This window comes from Tamandua tetradactyla, chromosome 8 (genome assembly GCF_023851605.1).
Source record: "Tamandua tetradactyla isolate mTamTet1 chromosome 8, mTamTet1.pri, whole genome shotgun sequence".
In the NCBI taxonomy this organism is placed as follows: Eukaryota; Metazoa; Chordata; class Mammalia; order Pilosa; family Myrmecophagidae; genus Tamandua; species Tamandua tetradactyla.
Window position 1 is genome coordinate 84,517,258 of NC_135334.1, and position 22,069 is coordinate 84,539,326.

At 34.7% G+C, this 22,069-nt stretch overlaps 1 protein-coding gene across 7 annotated transcripts in view; it reads right to left on the reverse strand.

Moving 5' to 3' along the window:
• The window catches only part of SBF2 (SET binding factor 2), a 685,303-nt gene that overhangs the window by 161,604 nt on the left and 501,630 nt on the right, over positions 1 to 22,069 (reverse strand). For all 7 annotated transcript variants that reach the window (XM_077113970.1, XM_077113972.1, XM_077113966.1 and 4 more), the window contains one exon: positions 1,180 to 1,248. In XM_077113970.1, the coding sequence (XP_076970085.1) occupies positions 1,180 to 1,248 (69 nt within the window). The remainder of the gene's footprint in view (positions 1 to 1,179; positions 1,249 to 22,069) is intronic.

Genomic DNA, 22,069 nt, shown 5'->3' on the forward strand with positions numbered 1-22,069 from the left:
TGACTCTTATAAATTCCCGTTTCTCTTTTAGAAGAGGATGGGAAGAGATGTACAGTGAATTAGCAGCAGAGAAAGAGCTCTTGACATGGAAAACCTTTGAATTAGAACTTTAACCCAGGGACTGTGGACATACTATTTCAAGTAGATGAGAAAGAACTGACTTTATCAATAAATATTTTTGGGGTGTCTAATACATACAGGAATGTAAGTAAGCATCACCAGGTGGAAGTGGTGATAAAACAAAAAAGGTGAGCAGAGAATACTGACAGTATCTAAGGGCAGGCTCACTTCGTGGCTAGGCTTTACCTGTGGCATTTCCCTTTGTGCCAAGATCCCTACTAAAACAGATCTTGGAACAATTAATAGGCTCTCCTGCTCAGAGTCCCTAAATCATGTAGTAGCTTAAGCCAGGAGTCCTTTCAAACCACCTTTCTTAAATTCCTCCTGAAGATATTTGTGCATATGGCTGAATAACGAGTCAGTTTGGCTACCACAGGTTTACTGTTTCCTACTGTACATTACAGAAGAAAATATTAAATATATTGTTTAGTGTATGACGACCTAATTCCTTACAAATCCTTCACAGCAAAAGAGAGAATAAGGAGAATCTACCAGATTTGTTTGACATAAGAGCTAATCTAATTATAAAAAGGCATAGAAAGGAGAACCGAAAAAAATGACAGAATTTTAAAATTCACTTTGAACATTCCAGAAAATTCTCATAAGTTATACAGAATTGTCAAGGAAGTTAAACTCTTACAAATATATCTAATTTTTGCTCCCATTAATTTCATTCATTCAACAAATATTTACTGAGAGGCACTGGAATATAGCGTTGAATAAGGCAGAGAAGAGCCTAGCGTCATGGAATTTACTTTCTGGTGGGAGAAAAACAAACAGATCAACAAACCAATACATAAAATAACTCCAGGTGCTTTAAAATTCTATAAAAAAAATAAAGTTGTAGAAGAATGGGTGGGGGATACTATTTTAGAAGATGACTTAGTGTTCTACATTAAATTTCCTACACATAGAATGCTGTAAATGTTATAGCAAATATAACCACAGATATGTCTTAAGTATACTTAAGAAGGCAGGATCCCTGTAGTTACATATAAATCAAACTGAATACATTTATATAAATTACACTGAGCTTACATATAGACCAAGGAAACTTACCCTATAGAAAGCACTGGTCAAAGGGAGTAATGCTGCGGCTATGTTATATTCTTCTAAACTTGAACAATCCTTAAACAAAACAAAGACAAATGAGCATTATTAGGATATTTATCAGAAATCACAAATATATGGAAATAAAAATCTATTAATCTTTATCTGTTATCCTATGGGTTTTTTACTTTTATTCCAGATTGTTGCTAGGGTGTAGTTCAGCGAGTTTAAAAAAAAAAAAAAAGGGTCCTGTCTCTCAAGCACATTGTTTTAGAAATGAGGTAAAGATACATTTGGGAAAAATATCTTTCCTATACACTATTAATAAGCAGCTACCTTTACTTTTCTCTCTACAAAGACTGTTATAAGCAATATGGGGGCTTTAATATATTGTACTCCACTGAATCTAAGATATAAATTTTTTCACACTTTAACATCTCTGAATTTGGGATGCATCTTACAATTAATGGCATCTTACAATTATGAGTAGCAATATTTTTTCTTTCTAAGTGATCACAAAAAGGGTATCTTGTTATTGATGGTGTCTTAGATTCAGGCAAGAAATATCACTAGTGCTAAAACTATTGGATGAAATGTTGGGGAACAGGTTATTCAGAAAATCTCAAAGTATCACACACAAATTACTATTAATCATAAAGGGAAAAAAGTTCCTGTACAATGTAGAGATCTGGTGGGCACTACCTTAACCAAGTGATTAACCTCGTATTACCAATAGTGGGACAACCTGACATTATATGCCTTTAGTGTGATGCAAAAATAAAAACATATCACTGCTTAGGTATTATTCTTGCCCAAAACATCTAACCTGATTCTAATCCTAAGAAAACAATGTGGGATATTCTGAAAAGGAAGGATGGCCCAAAAGTCAGTGTCATGAAAACCAAAAAAAATTTTAAATGCTGGAGGGACAGTCTTAGATCAAAATAAACTAAATAGATCTTGCAGGCAAATGTAACATGAAACCTTGATTGGACCTGAACCAAAAACAAATTATAAATGACATTTTCGAGACAAATGGAGAAATGTAAATGCATTTTAAGTATATATCAGGTTATTAGTGATCTCACATTAATTTCCTTAGATATAATAACAGGATTATGTTTATATAGGAGAATATCCTTACTCTTAGGGAATGCATGCCTCACGATGTTGCAATCTCTTTGCAAAACAACTTGAAGTAGGGAGAAAAGGTGAAGGAGAGAAGCAGGAGAGAGAACAAATGAAGCAATATGTCAGTAATTTATCAGGTGATAGGTATAAACAGATGTTCATATTTGTGGTTGTTTGCAGCTGTATGTACCCCATAAAAACAGATCCTTAAATCTAATTCATTCCTGTGGACAGAAACCCATTGTAAGCAGGATATTTTGATGTGACTACTTCAGTTAAGGTGTGACCCATCTCAGACAGGATGGGTCTTTATCCTATTACTTAAGTCCTTTATAAGAGAATGAAATTCAGGCAAACAAAGAAAGCCAAAGAAGTGAGAAGCAGAAAGCAATGAAACCCTGGAGAGACAGGAGAGACCAGCAGACACTGCCATGTGTTTGCCATGTGACAGAGGAGCCAAAGATCACTGGCAGCAGGTCTTTAAGAAGAAAGCATTTCCTTGGTGATGCCTTGATTTGAACATTTTCCTGGTTTCAAACTGTAAGCTAATTAATTGCCAGTATTTAAGCCAACCCATTTTATGGTATCTGCTTTAGTAGCCTAGAAACTAAAAAATGATACTATTCTTCTAAGTTTTCTGTAGGTGTGAAAATTTTTAGGATAAAAGTTTGGGGAAAAAAGTCAATCTCTATATACACAAAAAATCTGTATTCTGGATATTTGGATACAATTATATTAATGAGTCCTTCCTCTCTGTGACAGTGGGGAACAAATGTAAGCCACAGCGAGCCTGGAACCTGGACCAGTGCCCAAGAGAAGCAAAAGCTGCAACTGATCCTTTCCTAGAGGGCCCAGTATAGTGGTTATAGCCCCAGAGTTAGGACACCCTTCATTCTTAAGCAGATTTGACATTACAGCTATCTCCATAAAAATGCAAATTCTTCATCTATCAGTTATTTATATTTTGCATGAATTGATTTTAAACTCACAGAGTTGGTACCTTAGATATTAATTTTTCTAGTGCAATCTCTCTACTCTCCAAATGAGAGAAGAGAGGCCTATAATTCAGCCATATAACCAGGATTGGAATCTAGATTTATCTTCCTATGAGTGTGGTGCTTTTTCCATTATACTTCTTTTTGTATCTAATTGCTTTCTTTCTATTCTTGAGGTGGGGATGTGAATTTTTTGAGCTTTCAGCACTAATTTTGGAGTAGTGAGGGAGGGTATATAGGGGAGAATAGGCCTGAACAGGAGAGTAGTGGGAAGCTTAGCACGGCATAAGACCACAGGCTGCTAGGAACTAGGGCTCTAGAAAACAGGAGGAAGGATCAGGAGGCATAGTGAGAAGATAATATAGGCAGCCTTGGTCTATTTCAAAACAGTACTAAGGCTTGGCTGGGAGGGGTGTGGGGGTATTGTCCTGAAAAAAAAAGGGGGGGATTTTCTTTCACAAATCATGGCTCAGAGGGGGCCATCTACCTCAATGCCAGTCTTTTCTAGTATGAGTACATTGATATGATCTGCTGAAAGAGTTTCAAATTTTATGCCTTGTCATCTCTGAACAACATGGCTTTAGAAAGCATAGAATGTTCAACTCCAATGAGTTCTGAAACAATAAATGATAAGTCATATCATCCACCTCACTGAAAAATAAAGCTTTCAACTCACTCTACGCATCTACTGATGGATCTCTCCTAAGCCTACAGTTACCCACATGCTAAGATCAATTCAAATTAACAAAAATATACAACATTTAAGACACAGTACTTGACATACTTTTTTGCCAAGAGAAAATAAACAATTAAAATTTAAATTACATAAAACTATATTTTGATAAGATCACATCATTCCCATCTCTCAAAAATATCAACAATGTCTAAAGAGAAGTAAAAGTGGATGGCTATATTCTGATGGAAAAAGCCCTTCGGTGGAACCAACGTATGGGGCTTAGGCCAGTGGAGAAAATAGATAGCTTGCTTTGTTGCATTAGATCTGCCTCCTGCAAGTCACATTGCTCTCTATCTTGCCCTGGAGACTTAATAGAGAGACATTTCTTCAATAAAGGCCACTATTCTCTAGTTAGCAATTCTGTCCCACTTTAGAAAACTAATCCCTGGGGCAGAAGTTAAAGTATTCCTTTTCGAAACAAAGGATATTAGAGGGACTCCTTTTCTCCATGCCACCACTCATTTTTTGACTGACGGTAAGTAGAAAAGTGAACAGTTTCTTAAAATCCAGGACATAAGAGCATTTAGTTTTATACATACTAATTAATGAATTAAGATAAATATCACAATCTATGAGGAAATGCTCAGTTTTCCAAGTATTAGGAATAGGGCAATGTCACTTTAAAAGGAGAACACAATCTAAATGAGGTGGGGTTGTCTCATTTTGTATGGCTGTTCACTGAAATGAGCAAAATTCTGAAACTTAATTTTGTTTTTTAGGATCTGGTCACACACACACAAAAATCATTGCAAATTGGCTTAATAATGAGTGAAAGCCACTACCAGGAGTTAATTTTACGTTCAAGGAGACTTAAACACCCCAAGAATAAAACTTCAAAGGCAATGGAAGAATTTCTGGGCAACTTGAAAGAAAGGAATTTGATTTCTCTCTTCCCCATTTCTAACATAAATGACCTAGAAAATATAAACACAGAAAAAACTTGCATTAGCTCTATAAATTAGGAAAGAGAAAAATGCAAATGTTAAAAACAGTGATGAATTTACAATAGTTGCATTGCACTGAGAACAAGATTAAAGGACACTCTTGTACAATGCATCAAAAATCACTTCCCTAAAGGAATAGTGTGACTTCCAGGCAACTAGAGGAAATCTCCATTCCCTAAAATACTTGCAGGATTTTAGAAGTAAAGGGATGAAAGAGTGAGATGGCTGTAAAACTGAGTAGGCTTTATATGGGTCCCTTTTCTAGTTGCATATTGGTAAAATTTCAGGGCATTTTTAGGTGTGATGACTTGGGAATTTGGTGAACAAAATGATTATGGCTGTTCCTATAGCATCTTTCTGAGATGAAATTTAATTAATGAGTAGTTGCAATTATAAAGATGAGCCTGAAGACCCAGGGTGGAGGTGTTGCCACTAAACAGTAAAATGTCAGAGAGGTTGCAGCATTGGTCACAGCTTTGGAAAGACTTTACAAACACTAGTGATTTTTTTCATTAAAGTCATGGGTGGTCACCCAGAGGAGCAGGTCAGCAAGGTAGAAAGAGTGTGTATGTATATGTTTTCCGGAAGGGGAGGGCTTTTCCTGCACCAAGAATAATGTGTCATACATGGTTAAATTGCTAACATAGTAACTTGGCCAAAAACAGGGAAAAAAAGTACACAGAAGAAATTTCCTATACATGGAAGACAAAATAAGCAGGCTCAATGTACGTTTAATAGGAATTTGAGGCAAAGATATAGAAAGGACAGGGAAAAGTCAATACTTAACAAGACAATGGGGAAGAATTTTCCAGAATTAAAAGGCTTTGAAGAAACACATTGAGTCATATGAAAAATTAAAAACACACACCTAGATATATCATAGTGTTACTGTGTAATATCATTAAAGGCATGGAGAAGATCTTAGAGAAAACTAAGATCAGACAGATATTACTCACTATGAGGAAACAGACTGATACATTTTTCATAACAGCAACAAGAGGAAGTAGAAGACAATGCAGTAATAACCTTTAAAGGGCTGAAGAAAAATACAAAAACCAATAAACCTACAATTGATCTTTGTTGAATGAATGGAATACATATATACTGCTTTATGTGGAAGGGCAAAAGAAAGACTATTCAGAGAACCAAAGATTGAAAAGGCTAACCATTCACAGACGTTTGCTAAAATAATCCATTAAAAAGTAAAAAGAAAACCAAACCCAGAAGAAAAGAGGATTCAGGTAGCAATGGTGAACAAGCATGAAATATATGGTTTATTACAAATATACATTGATTGGAACAAAAAGAATAATTCTGGTGGATATGGGGGTTTAAAAACAAGGTGAACCAAAAATACTGAGAGTGACAAAAAAGAAGTGGTTGGAGATAGTGGTAACTGGATTTAAATGTTTTTAAGTCCTTGAATTATTCAAGAGAAGATAGGTATACTGATCCATCTTAACTTTGTGAAAACCAAGTATTCATGTAAAGATTATATGAATGGAAATGGTATCCAGAACTTTAAACAAATAAAACAATCAATAGAATGCAAGAAAAGGGGAGTAGCCAAAGAAAACAAAGAAAGTAGAAAAACAAAATAAAATGGTGGAACTAAACTCTATATTGGTAATTACAATAATAGCAAATGGATTACACTCTTTTAAAAATTAAAAACACAGGGTTGGAAAAAAATTATACTAGGAAAAAATTAGACAAAGAAAAATGGAGTAGCAACATTAAATCAGATAAATTAAATCAAAGGCAAAAAGAATGATAGATTCATTTTTTAATGATAAAATGAAGATAAAAATTTCTAACAGAACAACCTCAAATATATGAATCAAAATTTTTACATTTTAAACAACCTTTTTATTGTGAAAAATAATACATATACAAAAAAGCAGTACATTTCAAAGCACACCACAACAATTAATTATAGAACAGATTTCAGAGTTTGGTATGGGTTACAGTTTCACAATTTTAGGTTTTTTTTTTCCTAGCTGCTCCAAGACACAGGAGACTAAAAGAAATATCAGTATAATAATTCAGCAGTCATACTTACTTGGGAAATCCTATCTTCTCTGTTATAACTCCAGCTTTTCCTTTGATTTTTCTCCCAGTCTTTAGGGGTATTTGGGCTATGCCCATTTAAAATTTTTCATGTTGTAAAGAGCTGTCGATAATATGGGATAGGGGGATGGAATTGGTTGATGTTCTGGAGAGGCTGGTCCCTCTGGGTTTCAGGACTTATCTGGTTTTGGAACGCATCCAGAGGTTGAAAAACGATCACAGTGCATGGAACCTTTGTAAAATCTCAGATAAAGTCCTAGGTATTCTTTGGGGTTGGCAGGAGTGGTTTTGGTTGAGGTTTGGCAAACCATGATCAATAGAATATCTAGCTGAAGTTTACGTAATAGTAGCCTCCACAGTAGTCTCTCGACTCTATTTGAACTCTCAGCCACTTTCATGGTCAGGTTCATGTGTCAACTTGGCAGGTGGTGGTGCCCGTTTGTCTGGTCGGGCAAGTGCTGGCCTGTCTGTTGCTATGAGGACATTTCATGGACTTAAATCATGATTATGTCAACTGCATCCATAGCTGATTGTATCAGTAATCAGCTAAGGGGAGTGTCTTCCACAAAGAGTGATGCTTAATCTAATCATTGGAAGGCTTTTAAGGAGGATTCAGAAAAGCCAGTTTCTCTTCCTGCTTCAGTCAGCGAGACTCTCCTGTGGAGTTCGCTGTGAACCTTCACTGGAGTCACCAGCTTGCGACCTGCCCTACAGACTGTGGACTCTATGTTCCCATAGTTACGTGAGACACTTTTATAAATTTTATATCTACAGATATTTCCTGCTGATTCGGTTTCTCTAGAGAACCCTAAATAATGCAGCCACTAATACATTACTTGCTACAATTCTTTTCCCCCTTTTAATCAGGAAGGCATTGCTGATCCCACAGTTGAATAAAAATTTTTAAGGATTCCAAAAATAAATGAACAAATCTAAAGACATAATGAGATTTTAAACATGCTGCTTTTAGGAACTAATAGATTAAATAGATAAAAATTAGTAAGGACAGAGAAAATTTGAATGATAAAATTAACACATTTTATTTAATGGACATACCTACTATTCTGCACCATATAATTAGAGAATACATATATATTATTTTTAATATAAACAAATGGAACATTGTAAAAGATCAATGTTTGCAAGATTCTATAATCACACATTTATCCTGCTTTTCCTATAAAAACTATACCTCTGGCTAACAAATGATGAGGGAAAGTTTTTCTTTGTAGATATATTGTCATTACTAAATGAAAAGAGAATTTTAAAATGATCATCATGCAACCCTTATTAAACAGTAGTGGATTCAGGTATTAGTATCAAATGCTGTGTACTTCACACAAAAAGAAAAATTATAGGTGCCTCCCAATGAAAGTACACACCATCATCTATGTAGAAGTGAATTTGTAAGAAAAAAAACCCTTGAATCTGATCAAGCTTCTAGATGGAACTACCAATTTACAGGAAACAGAGGGGACAGAGAAATATGTTAATCACACCATAGGGCTCAGATTAACAAAATACACACTGTGAGATATTCTATAGGGCAAATAACCCATTTCTTAAACAAATAATTTGTGAAGAGGAATGAAAAAAGACAGAGGAGAAACCTATAGATTAAAAGGACCATAAAGCATATACCAATCATTTACAATATACAGCCCTCATTTAGGTCATGATTCAAACTAACAAAATTATTTTTAAGACAATCAATAAATGTAACAGTGACTAGATATTTGATGATACAAAGGACACTTCGTTACCTCTGGGGAGTGGTACTGTTATTGCGATCATGTTAAAAAAAGGAATCTGCATATTTTAGATATACTTAATGAAAAAATCTATGAGTGATCTTATATACAATTTGAGATTTGCTTAAAAATAATCTGAGGTGGGATAAGTGGATGGGATGTGGATGAACAAAGACTGGTCATGAACTGATAATTGTTGAAGCTGAGTGATAGGTACATGGGCATTCGTTATAGTATTCCTCTATATTTGTATACAAAAATTTTTCCATTATGAAAGGTCATGTACTGGGCTTACCACATAGAAAAATTAACTCAAAAATATAAGAATTGAAAGTATAAAACTCCCAGAGGAAAACCTAGGGAAATATCTACAGGCAAGGGTTTCTTAGGCTTTATACAAAAAGCATGAGCAAAAAAGAAAAAAACAGATACATGGGACTTCATTAAAATTGAAAACGTTTGTGTATCAGAAGTCATTATCAGGAGAATGAAAAGACAACCTATTAGAATGGGAGAAAATATTTGGAAACCATATATCTGAACACTACATACCACAACAGCAAGAACACATTTTTTTCTGAAATATTCATAGATCATTCTCAAGGACAGACCGTATGCTAGGACACAAAGCAAGTCTCAATAAATTTAAAAAGATTGAAATGACATAAAACACTTTCTCAGATCATAATGGAATGAAGTTGGAAAGCAATAAAAGGTGAAAGGCCAGAAAATCCACGAATATATGGAGGCTAAACAACACTCTTAAACAACCAATGGGTCAACGAAGAAATTACAAGAGAAATCAGTAAATATCTGGAGGCAAATGAAAATGAAAACTCAGCATACCAAAACTTATGGGATGCAGCAAGAGCAGTGCTGGGAGGGAAATTTATTGTCTTTAAATGCCTCTATTGAAAAAGAAGAGCAAAAATTGAGGAATTAACTGTCACCTGGAGGAACAAGAGATAGAATAGCAAATTAACCCCAAAGCAAACAGAAAGAAAGAAATACCAAAGATTAGAACAGAAATAAATGAAATTGAGACCATGGAAACAATAGACAGAACCCACAAAACCAGAGTTGGTTCTTTGAGAAAATCAATAAAATCAATGGACCCTTCTCTGCTGATCCCAGGGCCCAGGGCAAGTTGTGGAGGGTGCGAAGTGGCTCACAGTGGGCCCAATAAACAGTTGTCCAGTGAAAATTCCTACAAAGGTGGAAAAGGCGCCCTGCCTGAGAAGTTCACCCCGACAAGCGGACCTTGGACAGGGAGATGGGGTGAAGGGTGTCTGGTCGGCCGGGGCTCACCGAGCAGTTGTCCATGCTGCTCTGTGGGAAGCCAGTGCAAAGCATGCGGCTGCTCATCTGTACCGGGTAGAAGCAGCGGCATGTCTGCTCGCTGAGGAGGCGCACGGCCGCCTTATAACAAGGTTGACAAAAAGAGAGAGGATGCAAATAAATAAATTCAGAAATGGGAGAGGGGACATACTACTGACCCCACAGAAATAAAGGAGATAATGAGAGGATACTATGAGCAAGTATATGTTAATAAATTAGACAACACAGAGGAAATGGACAATTTTGTAGAAAAGCAGGAACAACTAACTTTAATTGAAGAAGAAATAGACAACCTCAACAAACCAATCATAAGTAAAAAGATTAAATAAGTCATCAAGATGAGCTGAGACTCAGCATCAAAGGATTGAGAAAATCCCTAGAATGAGCTGAGACTCAGCATCAAGGGATTGAGAAAAACTTCTCGACCACAATGGGGAAGAGTGAAATGAGACAAAATAAAACGTCAATGGCTGAGAGATTCCAAACAGAGTTGAGAGGCTATCCTGGAGGTCATTCTTACGCATTAAATAGATATCACCTTGTTAGTCAAGATGTAGTGGAGAGGCTGGAGGGAACTGACTGAAAATGTGGAGCTGTGTTTCAATAGCCATGTTTCTTGAAGATGACTGTATAATGATATAGCTTTCACAATGTGACTGTGTGATTGTGAAAACCTTGTGTCTGATGCTCCTTTTATCTACCTTATGAACAGACGAGTAAAACATATGGAATAAAGTTGAATAATAGGGGGAACAAATGTTAAAATAAATTTAGAGTGAAATGCTGGTGATCGGTGAGGGGGAGGGGTGGGGGGTAATGGTATGTATGAATTTTTTTCTGTTTTCTTTTTATTTCTTTTTCTGAATAGATGCAAATGTTCCAAGAAATGATCATGATGATGAATATGCAACTATGTGATGATATTGTGAATTACTGATTACATATGTAAAATGGAATGATCAAAAGTTAAAAAAAAAAAATCAATCATCAAGAAGCGCCCAAAAAGAAAGTCCAGGACCAGATGGCTTCATATGTGAATTCTACCAAGCATTCAAGAAAGAATTAGTACCAATCCTACTCAAACTCTTCAAAAAAACTGAAGAGGAGGGAAAGCTACTTAACTCATTCTATGAAGCCAATATCACCCTCATACCAAAGCCAGACAAAGATACTACAAGAAAACAAAATTACAGACCAATCTCTTCAATGAATATGGATGCAGAAATCCTCAACAAAATACTTGCAAACAGAACCCAGCAGCACATTAAAAGAATTATACACCATGACCAGTGGGATTTATTCCAGGAATGCAAGGTTGGTTCAACAAAAGAAAATCGACTGATGTAATATACCATATCAACAAATGAAACTGGAAAAACCACATGATCATCTCAACTGGTGCAGAAAAGGCATCTGACAAAACTCAACATCCTTTCCTGATGAAACACTTCAAAAGACAAGAATAGAAGGGAACTTCTTCAACATGATAAAGGGAATATATGAAAAAAGCCCACAGCTAACACCATTCTCAATTGGGAAAGACTGAAAGATTTCCCTCTAAGATCAGGAACAAGACAAGGATGCCCACTGTCACCATTGTTATTCAACATTGTGCTGGAAGTTCTAGCCAGAGCAATTAGACATGAAAAAGAAATAAAAGACATCCAAATTGCAAAGGGAGATGTAAAACTCTCAATGCTTGAAGATGATTTGATACTATATGTTGAAAATCCCCAAAAATCAACAGCAAAGCTATTAGAAAATGAGTACAGCATAGTGGCAGGGTACAAGATCAAAACCCCCAAATCAGTAGTGCTTCTATGCACTAGTGATAAGCAATCTGAGGAGGAAATCAAGAAAAAAAGTCCATTTACAATAGCAACCAAAAGAATAAAATATTTAGGAATAAATTTAACTAGAGATACAAAAGACCTATACACAGAAAACTACAAGACATTGAGAAAAGAAATCATGGAAGACCTAAATAAATGGAAGGCCATACTGTGTTCATGGATTGGAAGATTGAATATAGTTAAGATGTCAATTGTACCCAATTTGATTTATAGGTTCAGTGTAATACCAATTAAAACCTCAAAAGTGTACTTTGCAGATAGAGAAAAAAAAATAACCCAATTTATGTGGAAAAGAAATGTGCTCTGTCTCAGCTGAGGTGGCTTGACCACCTTATCAAAGATCAGCTGCCCTTAGGTGAGAGGGGATTTTTTTGTCTTGAAAATGATAGACATTTGTATATATGGAGACTAACTCTTTCAGGTGCTTAAGTCATTGAGAGTCACAATTTTCTCTGAGACAACAACTGATTGAGAAATTTCTATTATAAATAGCTCAGTGTTGTATAGTGATGCTTAAACTGTTTTGTAGTCTTGGCATAAGGACATAGCCTAAATAAGAGACTTTTCCCTTTTTTTCTCTATGAGTTCTTCTCTCCCTACCCCATATCCCCTCAGAACATCATTATATGATGAGACTAAACAGCTAGAGCATTTCTGTTCAGATAGGTGGGTCCTGGGCTACAGGAAAAGAACCTGCACCCAAAGGGCATCTAAACCTCTCTCTTCCTTTTCCTGTCCTCTGCCTCTTGACACTTTTTAATTGTGTTCCTTACTGCTGCCACAATCAGCATAAGGTTCAATTAGATCATTTATATACCAAGAGTTATATTAAAGCAGAATGCACAAATGAACATGTCATAATTTCTGTTGTAACGAATATAAAATTTACAAGTAAAAAAAAAGCTGAAAAAGAGATTAATTAGAGATACGAATGAAGCAGATCTGGTTAGGAATAAGGAAATCACTAAAGGATGATATTGACTGTGTTTCAAAACTTCAGTTTCTGTATGAGACCAAAGGAAGAGATATTTATTTGGTGCAAAATGCATATTTTCTGTAACACACTATCTAACTTGTACGGTCAGTTTATTCGAATATCATAATTACATGGAGAATTATGCAATTCCTTGAAAAAGGGAGAGAGAGAGATCTTGTGTATTTGTACAGGTTAGTGTGATGCTCAGATACAAGCCAGAGTAATTTGGGTAGAGAATAAAAAAGTATTTGCAAAGGTCCCTTAAGGGACTGGGAAAAAATGTGGAATGATTACACTTCCCCACCTGGAGAATGCCTGATATTCTCACAACCATTGAGGACTCCCAATTTAATAGGCCCAGCCCTCAGTCTTGGGACTTGCCCATATGAAACTTATTTCTGCAAAGGAAAAGCTAAGCCTACTTATAATGATGCCCAAAAGTCAACCCCAGAGAACCTCTTTTGTTGCTCAGATATGACTTCTCTCTCTAAGCCAATTCGGCAGGTAAACTCATTGTCCTTCCTCCGACATGGGACATGACTCGCAGGGGTGTAAATCTCTCTGGTTATGTGGGAAATGGTTCCCAGGGGTGAGCCTGGACCTGGCACTGTGGAGTGAGAAAGCCTTGATCAAAAAGGGGAAGAAAAATGAAATAAGATCAAGTTTTAGTGGCTGAGAGATTTCAAACAGAGTCAAGAGATCATTCTGGAAGTTATTTTTACGCATTATATAGCGGTTCCTTTTTACTTTTTTAGTGTATTATAATAGCTGGAAAAAAATACCTGAAATTGTTGAAATTTATTACGGTAGCCTTGATTATTGAAGATGATTGTACAACTATATAACTTTTATAATGTGACCGTATGATTGGGAAAACTTTGTGGCTGACACTTTTTCCAGTATACAGACAGATGAGTAAAAAAATAAGGACAAAAATAAATAAACAATAGGTGCACATAAGGGTAGCGGATGTTTTGGGTGTTAATTTTTCATTTTTATAAATATATTTTTTGAGTAATGAAAATGTCCAAAAATTGATTATGGTGATGAATGCACAATTATATAATGATACTGTGAACCACTGATTGTACACTTTGAATGATTATATGGTATGTGAATATATCTCAGTAAAATTGCATTAAAATTTTTTTAAAAATCACACTGAGCTACCATTTCAAAGGCGCTAGAACGGCTAATATTAAAAAAAGAGTAAAGTACTGGTGCGGATATGGAGAAATAGAAACCCTTGTAATTTGCTGGAGGGAATGTAAAATGTTGCAGCCCCTGTGGAAAACAGTTTGGTGGTTCCTGAGAAATTCAAGCAGAGAATTACAATATGAATTGGCACTTCCCACCTCTAAGTACATACCCAAAAGAATTAAAAGCAGGTAACTGGAACAGCTGTTTGCACATCAATGTTCATAGTGGCATTATTGACAAATGCCAAAAGATAGAAGCAATCCACTGTCCATCAATGGAAGAATGGATAAATAAAATGTGGCATATGCATACAATGGAACATTATTCAGCCATAAAAAATGAATGAAACTGTGATACATGCCATAATAAGAATGAACTTTAAAGACAACAATGTTAAGTGAAATAAGCCAGATCCAAAAAGGCAAATAGTGTTTGCTCTCAAGGATATGAAATACCTAGACTATGAAACTTCATACAGTTAGAAATCAGAGTACAAGTTATTAGGGACAAGGTTGGGGGTAGGAAAATGAGGAGTTAATACTTGATTGATACAAAGTTTTTGTTGGGGGTAATGGAGAAGTTTTGGTACTGGATGGTGGTGATGGTAGCACAACATTGTGAATGTATTTAACACCACTGAATTGTATATTTAAAAGTGGTTAAAATGATTAATTTTAGGTGAATGTATGCTACCAGAATATAATGTACAACACAAAGAGTGAACCGTAATGTAAACTATGGGCTATAGTCAATGTAATTATAATAGTCATTTCATCAACTATAACAAAAGTACCAAAAGGTAATAAGGAAAGCTGGGTTTGTATGTGGAAGAGTATACGGAAACTCAGTATTGCCTGCATGATTTTTCTGTAAACCTAAAACTGCTCTAATAAAAAATTAAAAAAAATATTATTAAAGTTAGAATTGGATAAACAAACAAAAAGGGAATAGTGTTAAATGTTTCAGAAGAAATTCAGGAAAATGAAGATTGTGAAACAGCCAAGAAACTGATAAATAAGAGGTCACTGGAGACTTTTGACATGATTAGGGTATAGGTGAGGAGAGTAACAAAAAGCCCTGAGTGCAAATGTTCATAGTTGTAAAAGAAAGGAAGGTAATAAGACAGCTGCTTAAGGAGTTATTACATCAAAATCGGTGGTTTAATGAATCTTGGTTGAGTGGAACTGATGAATACTGAGATTTTTTTCAATCCTTTGATTCTATGAGAATTCAAAAGGCCCAAGTACATCAAGGGAGAGCAGAGGAGAGAGATGAAAAAGAGCACTGGCAGAACTTTCAGATATGGCTGGCAGTGAATATGATCCCCATTTCTAAAGCAAAGTTAGATTATAGGAACATCACCTTTCCATAAAAAGCAAACAAGTTTAGATGAAACAGCAGGATACCTGAATATATCAGCAAATATAACATATTAGGAGAAAAAAGTTTGGTTGTACAGGGAAGACACAGGCCTGCTTAAGAGTTTTCTAGGTGGGGGAGTTTCTCAAACTGTTTTGCAAGACTTAGTTCTGTAGGATATTGATAGCCTTCACTTGAGAAGGAATTGGGAAATGCTTGGTAAACAAAATTAAGTTTTTTGTTTGTTTTTAGCGCAGGACTTCTTAGTTTGTTTTTTTTTTCTAAATACTCGTATTGAGAAATATCCATACACATATAGCCCAACCATATTATACAATCAATGGCTCACAATTTCATCACATAGTTATGTATTCTTCACTACGATAACTTTTAGAAAATTTGTATCACTCTAGAAAAAGAAATAAAAAGAAAGAAAAAAAAAACCTCATATCTCCTGCCCCCTTTACCTCTCCCTCTCATTGACCCACAGTATTTCAATCTACCCAATTTTTACCCTTTACCTCCCCCATTATTCATTTATTTTTTATCCTCCCTCTTTTTTCACTCATCTGTCCATACCCTGAGTAAAAGGGGCATTATACACAAGGTTTTCACAATCACTCAGTCATATTGTAAAAGCTATATAGTTATATAGTCCCCTTCAAGAAACACAAAACATACAAAGAAACAAAATGAACAACAGCCAGCAAAAACACAAAACATATAAAGAAACAAAATGAACAACAGCCAGCAAAAACACAACAGACAGTAAAATTGGATTGGCAAAGATTTCAGATATTAGAATGCTAAGATACAGTATGTAAAATAAGTGCTTAAAACAAATAACAAATAGGATTAAGAAAATGAGAAGGCAGCATGAAATTAAAAATGACCAACCACCATGCATGTTGGGTTTACCTTTGTCTTGTCTATAAGTTGTATCAAAACACTAATTAAATTCTTTCATTTACATCACTCCTTTAAATAATTTGGTACCCTTCACCCCTCAAATGACCTAGAACATCTTCAGAAGAGCAAAAATAGAACAATTAGAAAAGTTTAATAATGAAAATTAATTAACAGCCTTGGTAGATTAGGCACAAGTGAAGACAGAATTAGTGAACCAGATGATAGGCCATGAGATTTTTCCAGAATTCCAATAAAGTGAAAAAGATAAGGAAAATAGAAAAGAGATTAAACAATGTAGAAGAGAGAACAAGGATAGTCTACTAAAGCTTTAATTGGAGCTAAAGAAGTAAAGGAAGAAGAAAATTGAACAAAGATAACACCTGAAGAGATGAAGGTTGAAAATCTTCCAGAACAGAGAAAAGGCCAATTCATAGACTCAAGGGGCCCAGCAAATTCAAAGGATAAAAAAAAAATTTGCATTACAGTGCAACAGTTAAACACAAAAGACAAACAGAATATCTTAAAACCCACCAGAAAGAAAAAAAAGATTGTCTTTGAAAAAGTAATTAGATTGGCACTGGTATCTCAAAATCAAAAACGGAAAGCAGAAGACAGAAGTAATATCCGTCAACCTAGATTTCTATATTTTCAAACAAAACAGAGAATTTTGCCAGCAACAGACTTCATTGTGGGAAAATTCTAAACTATGTACTTCAGAAAAGTGACACCAGATGAAAAGTGTGAGATATAAGAAAGTTATTGAACAAAGAAAATGGTAAATACGTGGGCAAATCTAAACAAACATAGACTATATAAAAAATGATAATAATGTCTTTGAGTATTAAAGAAAATAAAGATACAACTAAAATATACAACCATGGTAGCCCAGAAGTTGGGAGGGGGTAGACTAGAATTAAGGAGCTGTAAGGTCTTACATTGTTTGGAGAGAGAGGAAAGGTATGGCTTAGCTTTGGATTTTTTTTTGCATGGGTAGGCACTGGGAATCGAACCCAGGTCTCTGGCATGGCAGACGAGAATTCTGCTACTGAGCCACCGTCACACTGTCCTTAGCTTTGGATTTTGAGAAATAACATAAGCATTTAAAGCTTCCTATGATACAGTAAAAAAACAAAACAAAACAACAACCAAAAAACCACATAAAAAGAGTGAGTTACAACTTATAAATTAGTACAGGAAAAAATGGAAAGAAAAAATCCTTAATCCAAAGGAAAACAATAAAGAAGAGAGAAAGAAACCCAGAAAATGGAAACAATCAGAAAAGAACGAAGCAAGATAGTAGAAATAAATAAAACTATAATTATATAAATGGACCAAGTGAACTGGTTAAAATACAAAGATTGTCAATGAGTCAAAAACCAGAATCAAATGTTTTGTTGTTTAAAAAGACATAAAGGATAGAAAAAGATGGATGTGGAAAATGTAAAAAGAAATTGGGGTATCTGTAATAACAAGGAAAAATATTTTTTAAGCAAAAGCATCACTAGATATAAAAAAAAAAACAAGGGCTACATAATAATAAATAGCTCAACTTACCAGCAAGTATAACCATTTTAAATATGCATAAACTTAATTATATAGCCTCAAACTACATATAGCAAAAACTGACAGATGTGTAAAGAAAATAGATAAAATCACAATCATCATGAAAAATGTTAATATACCTCATACAATATTGACAGATCAAGCAGTGAGAAAAATCAGTACTAATATAGACAATTTAAAGATGTATTTCAAAATCTAAAGCTAATGGATGAATATAGAACACTGTATATTAAAAAAAACTCTGCTTGATCTAATGGGTATTATACTGTAAGACTGTACCCCAAGCTGTTGACACAGATTTAGAAAAATTGACCACATATGAGCTATAAAATAAGTCTCAGCAAATGTCAAAGGATTAATATCATATAGACACAGTTGTGAGATTCTAATGCAATTAAGTCAGAAATCAGTAATGCATGTAAAATACTTAAAACAGTACTTGGAGTACAGTAAATACTCACTCAATAAATGTTGTTACTATTACTGAGGCTAGGAAATGCTTAGCACATCACACTGTATTTAACTATATTTTATTTTTCTGTGTCCTCTTCCATATCATAAGTTCTTTGAGGGTTGGGACCAAATATTATTTAAAGCAATAAAGAAGAAGTATCAATATTTATGGAAAGCTGTTGAATAATTTATACCTTTTCAGAAAGTCACAAAACAGAAAGATCAGTAGAAACAACTGTCTTGCTAGCTCTTAGATTTTCCAGAATGAGCACTGAAAATAGTTAATAAGAAAGGACTCCTTTGACTAACAATTTTCCTTTGCTCACTAAATATTTATTAAGGACTTACTATGTGTCAAACATTTTTTAACTAATGAACTCAGGAAATTCTTTCCCAAGAGAGAACACAGATTATAAGAACACATTTCAAAGGGCTGTGATAAATTCATGGCTGAATAGAACACATCTTTACATGTAAGGGACAGTCATGTCTTTTTGATACTTTTAGGGACCTTTCTTAGAGTCAGGTCCAGGTTACGTTAGGTAGTATTAAGTTATATCAAGTGATCTTTGGTTTTAAATTCAAGAACCTGAATTTTAGGTCTAAATACTGATTATTAGAATTAACTAAGTAACATCTCTCTCTCCGTTAATACCTGTAGAGAGAAGTGTGCGTTTGTGGGTGTGAGATAGAGAGACAGAGACAAAGTCAGAGAGGCAGAGACAGAGGAGATAGAAGAGAAGGGAAGAGAGAAAGAGGAAGAGCAGGGAATGGGGAATGGGGGGAGGGGACAGAGAGAAGGAGAGAGAGAGGGAAAGGGAGAGGGAGAATGCTTTTCAAAGATAATTATAAAATCATCTGAGAGATTACTTTGAAGACAATACTACTTTGGAGGCATTAGGTTTTCAGTTCAAAATAGAGTCAGGCTATGTAGGAAAACATCACACTTTTTTCCCTATGTGTTATCACTGTATAGTCTCCATCAGCATGGATTTTATAAAGTAATTCCAGAACACTGCAAAAAGTGTGAATCATCTTTTTCTTCATGACTTATTCTTCACCCCCTTGCTTAAGACACTGCTATGCACAAGAATGTCATCCCCTGTGTCCTAGCACATCTGAGTTTCTTTAAGAGAAATGCTTTGCATGTTTCTGAAGACTGTCATGAGGCCCAAGGCAATAAAGTTCAACAGACTTGAGTTGTAATCTTCTCCCAAGGAAATGGTTGGAATGCCAAGATGCCTTCTGACTTTGATTTCACAGCAGGGCTTCATTTGTAAAGATGCTGTCCAAACTTTAAATGACACCAGCTGTGATATGAAGTTCCGCAGACTCATTTATAAAAATTTTTCACAAATTATAAAAAAATTAAACATTGGGGAATTTCAATCCATGATCAGCTAGCAGGGAACAAGCACTTAGAGAAATTTAGACTCGAAAGAGCTATTTATTATCTTACAAAATGTGCATGTCTCAAACCTGTACACCAGTGAAATGTTGATTGCAAAATATAAATATAAAATTCTCTGCAAATCACATTAGAGACATTCTAAGTTAATTAGGTAGGAAAATGGAAAATTTTAGAACAATAATTCAACAACTATTGACACAGCAATAGCATTCCAGAATAGTGCAATTATCTGTTAAGGAATCAGTCCATAAATACACATCCTGAAGTCCCCTGTGCTTTGGCCACATAATAGCACTGTAGTTATAAACATACCAGGCAATTTATAAACTTGCAAGGACTTGAATACTTATACATGCTTTATTCTGAACTTTGCTTTATAGTTTACCTTTAATTTTCCTGTTCCAATTAAAGACTGAGTCCTGCAATCTTAATTTTCCATTATCTCCAATTACTTTTAATCTATGTATCTCTAAATAGTCATGGCCAGCATTCCTATTTCATCTTGGGAATCTCTCAAAAATGTTATATTCAAACTTTAAAGAAAACAAATGAGATTTAAAGGTACACTACCTTACATAACTGACTTTCCTTTACAGTTCAGTTAGGCATAGCTCAGAAAATTTTTTTGAATTGTCTACAACATAAAAACATTTGTATCTTCTACACAGGGACTAAAATCAAAACCAGAACACCACAAACAAAATACCTCTTCATATCATCCTACTTTGCTGCTCTAAAATCTCAGCTATGTTCTTACCATTACAGGACAAAGGACAAATACCAAACTTTTCTGTTAAATTTTTAAGGCCTTTATGATATGGACCCAGCTCCATTGCTGTATGACCACATGGCTTGCTGTGCTTGTTACAAGGTGCAGCACTAGTCAACCTGCTTTATTTATCATCTTTGATTCCTCTTATTCCTATTGCATCTAATATCTCCAAGAAAACCATCCATGCCTTGCACTGTCATATACATTCTTTCTCCTTGGTCGTTTACAGATATAACTCTACATATTTCCCTACCCTTCCAGGTATAATGCTAAATACAAAACAGGCAAAGTGACTCTAGTACAGTTTCCACAGCAAATAACATTTTAGCTCCAAATCAATTTATACAACCACAGAGAATTTTGAACAGTTTTGAACCACAATTTTGAAAAGTATGGTTATTTAATATGTACCATGACTTCCATTGAGATTGGTGAATGCTAGGTTTGACAACTAAAACCAAGCTTTGTTTGTTTTAAATTCTCTGAGTGTCCAGATATGTCTGTTTCAACTTTATATGCTTAGAAACTAGAATGCTGCATCTGGCATATAGTAATAAAATCTAGCATTTATTATCAACTAAATATTAGACATGTTCTAAATGTGCATTACATGAATTTACATGAATTATCTCATTTTATCTCGACAACATTTTTTTTGAGGTAGGTATTATAATTATGTCCATTTTATTGATGAAGAAAATGAGCCTCTCAGAGGTTAAATAATTTTCCTGAGATTACATGGCCATAAATAGCAGAGCCAAAAATTGAACCTAGGTAGTCCCATCCAGTATTTGTGCTTGTAACCACTATGTTCTCTTTTCTGTGAAGTGCCATAAAGTACTGGACTAAACCTAAAAATGGCATCCATAGAAATACATAATTCAGGCAACGGAAGAAATCTTCCAGTAAATTATATATAATACCCTCAAGAAAATTTTGAAACTTTGTTGCATCCACTAAAAAAAAAGCAATTGAAAATTTAAAATGTGATTACTAAAATAAAAACCCAAAGGAAGTACTGGAAGATACATTTTTTTTTCATGGCTTCCTATTTGTTTTAGCAACACAAAAAACAGCTTTAAAAAAATTGTATAATATAACATATATACAAAGCAAAGCAAGAAAAAAACAATAGTTTTCAAAGCACTCTTCAACAAGTAGTTACAGGACAATCCCAGAGTTTGGCATGGGCTACCATACGATCCTCTCAGATTTTTCCTTCTAGCTGATCCAGAGCATAGGAGGCTAGAAGGAATAAATATTTTTTTATCACACAATCGACTTTTTTGTGTGTGTGAAAAATAACATATATACAAAAAAGCAATAAATTTCAAAGCACAGCACAACAATCAGTTGTAGAATTGGTTTGGTATGGATTGTAATTCCACAGTTTTAGGTTTTTACTTCTGATTGCTCTAAGATATTGGAGACTAAAAGA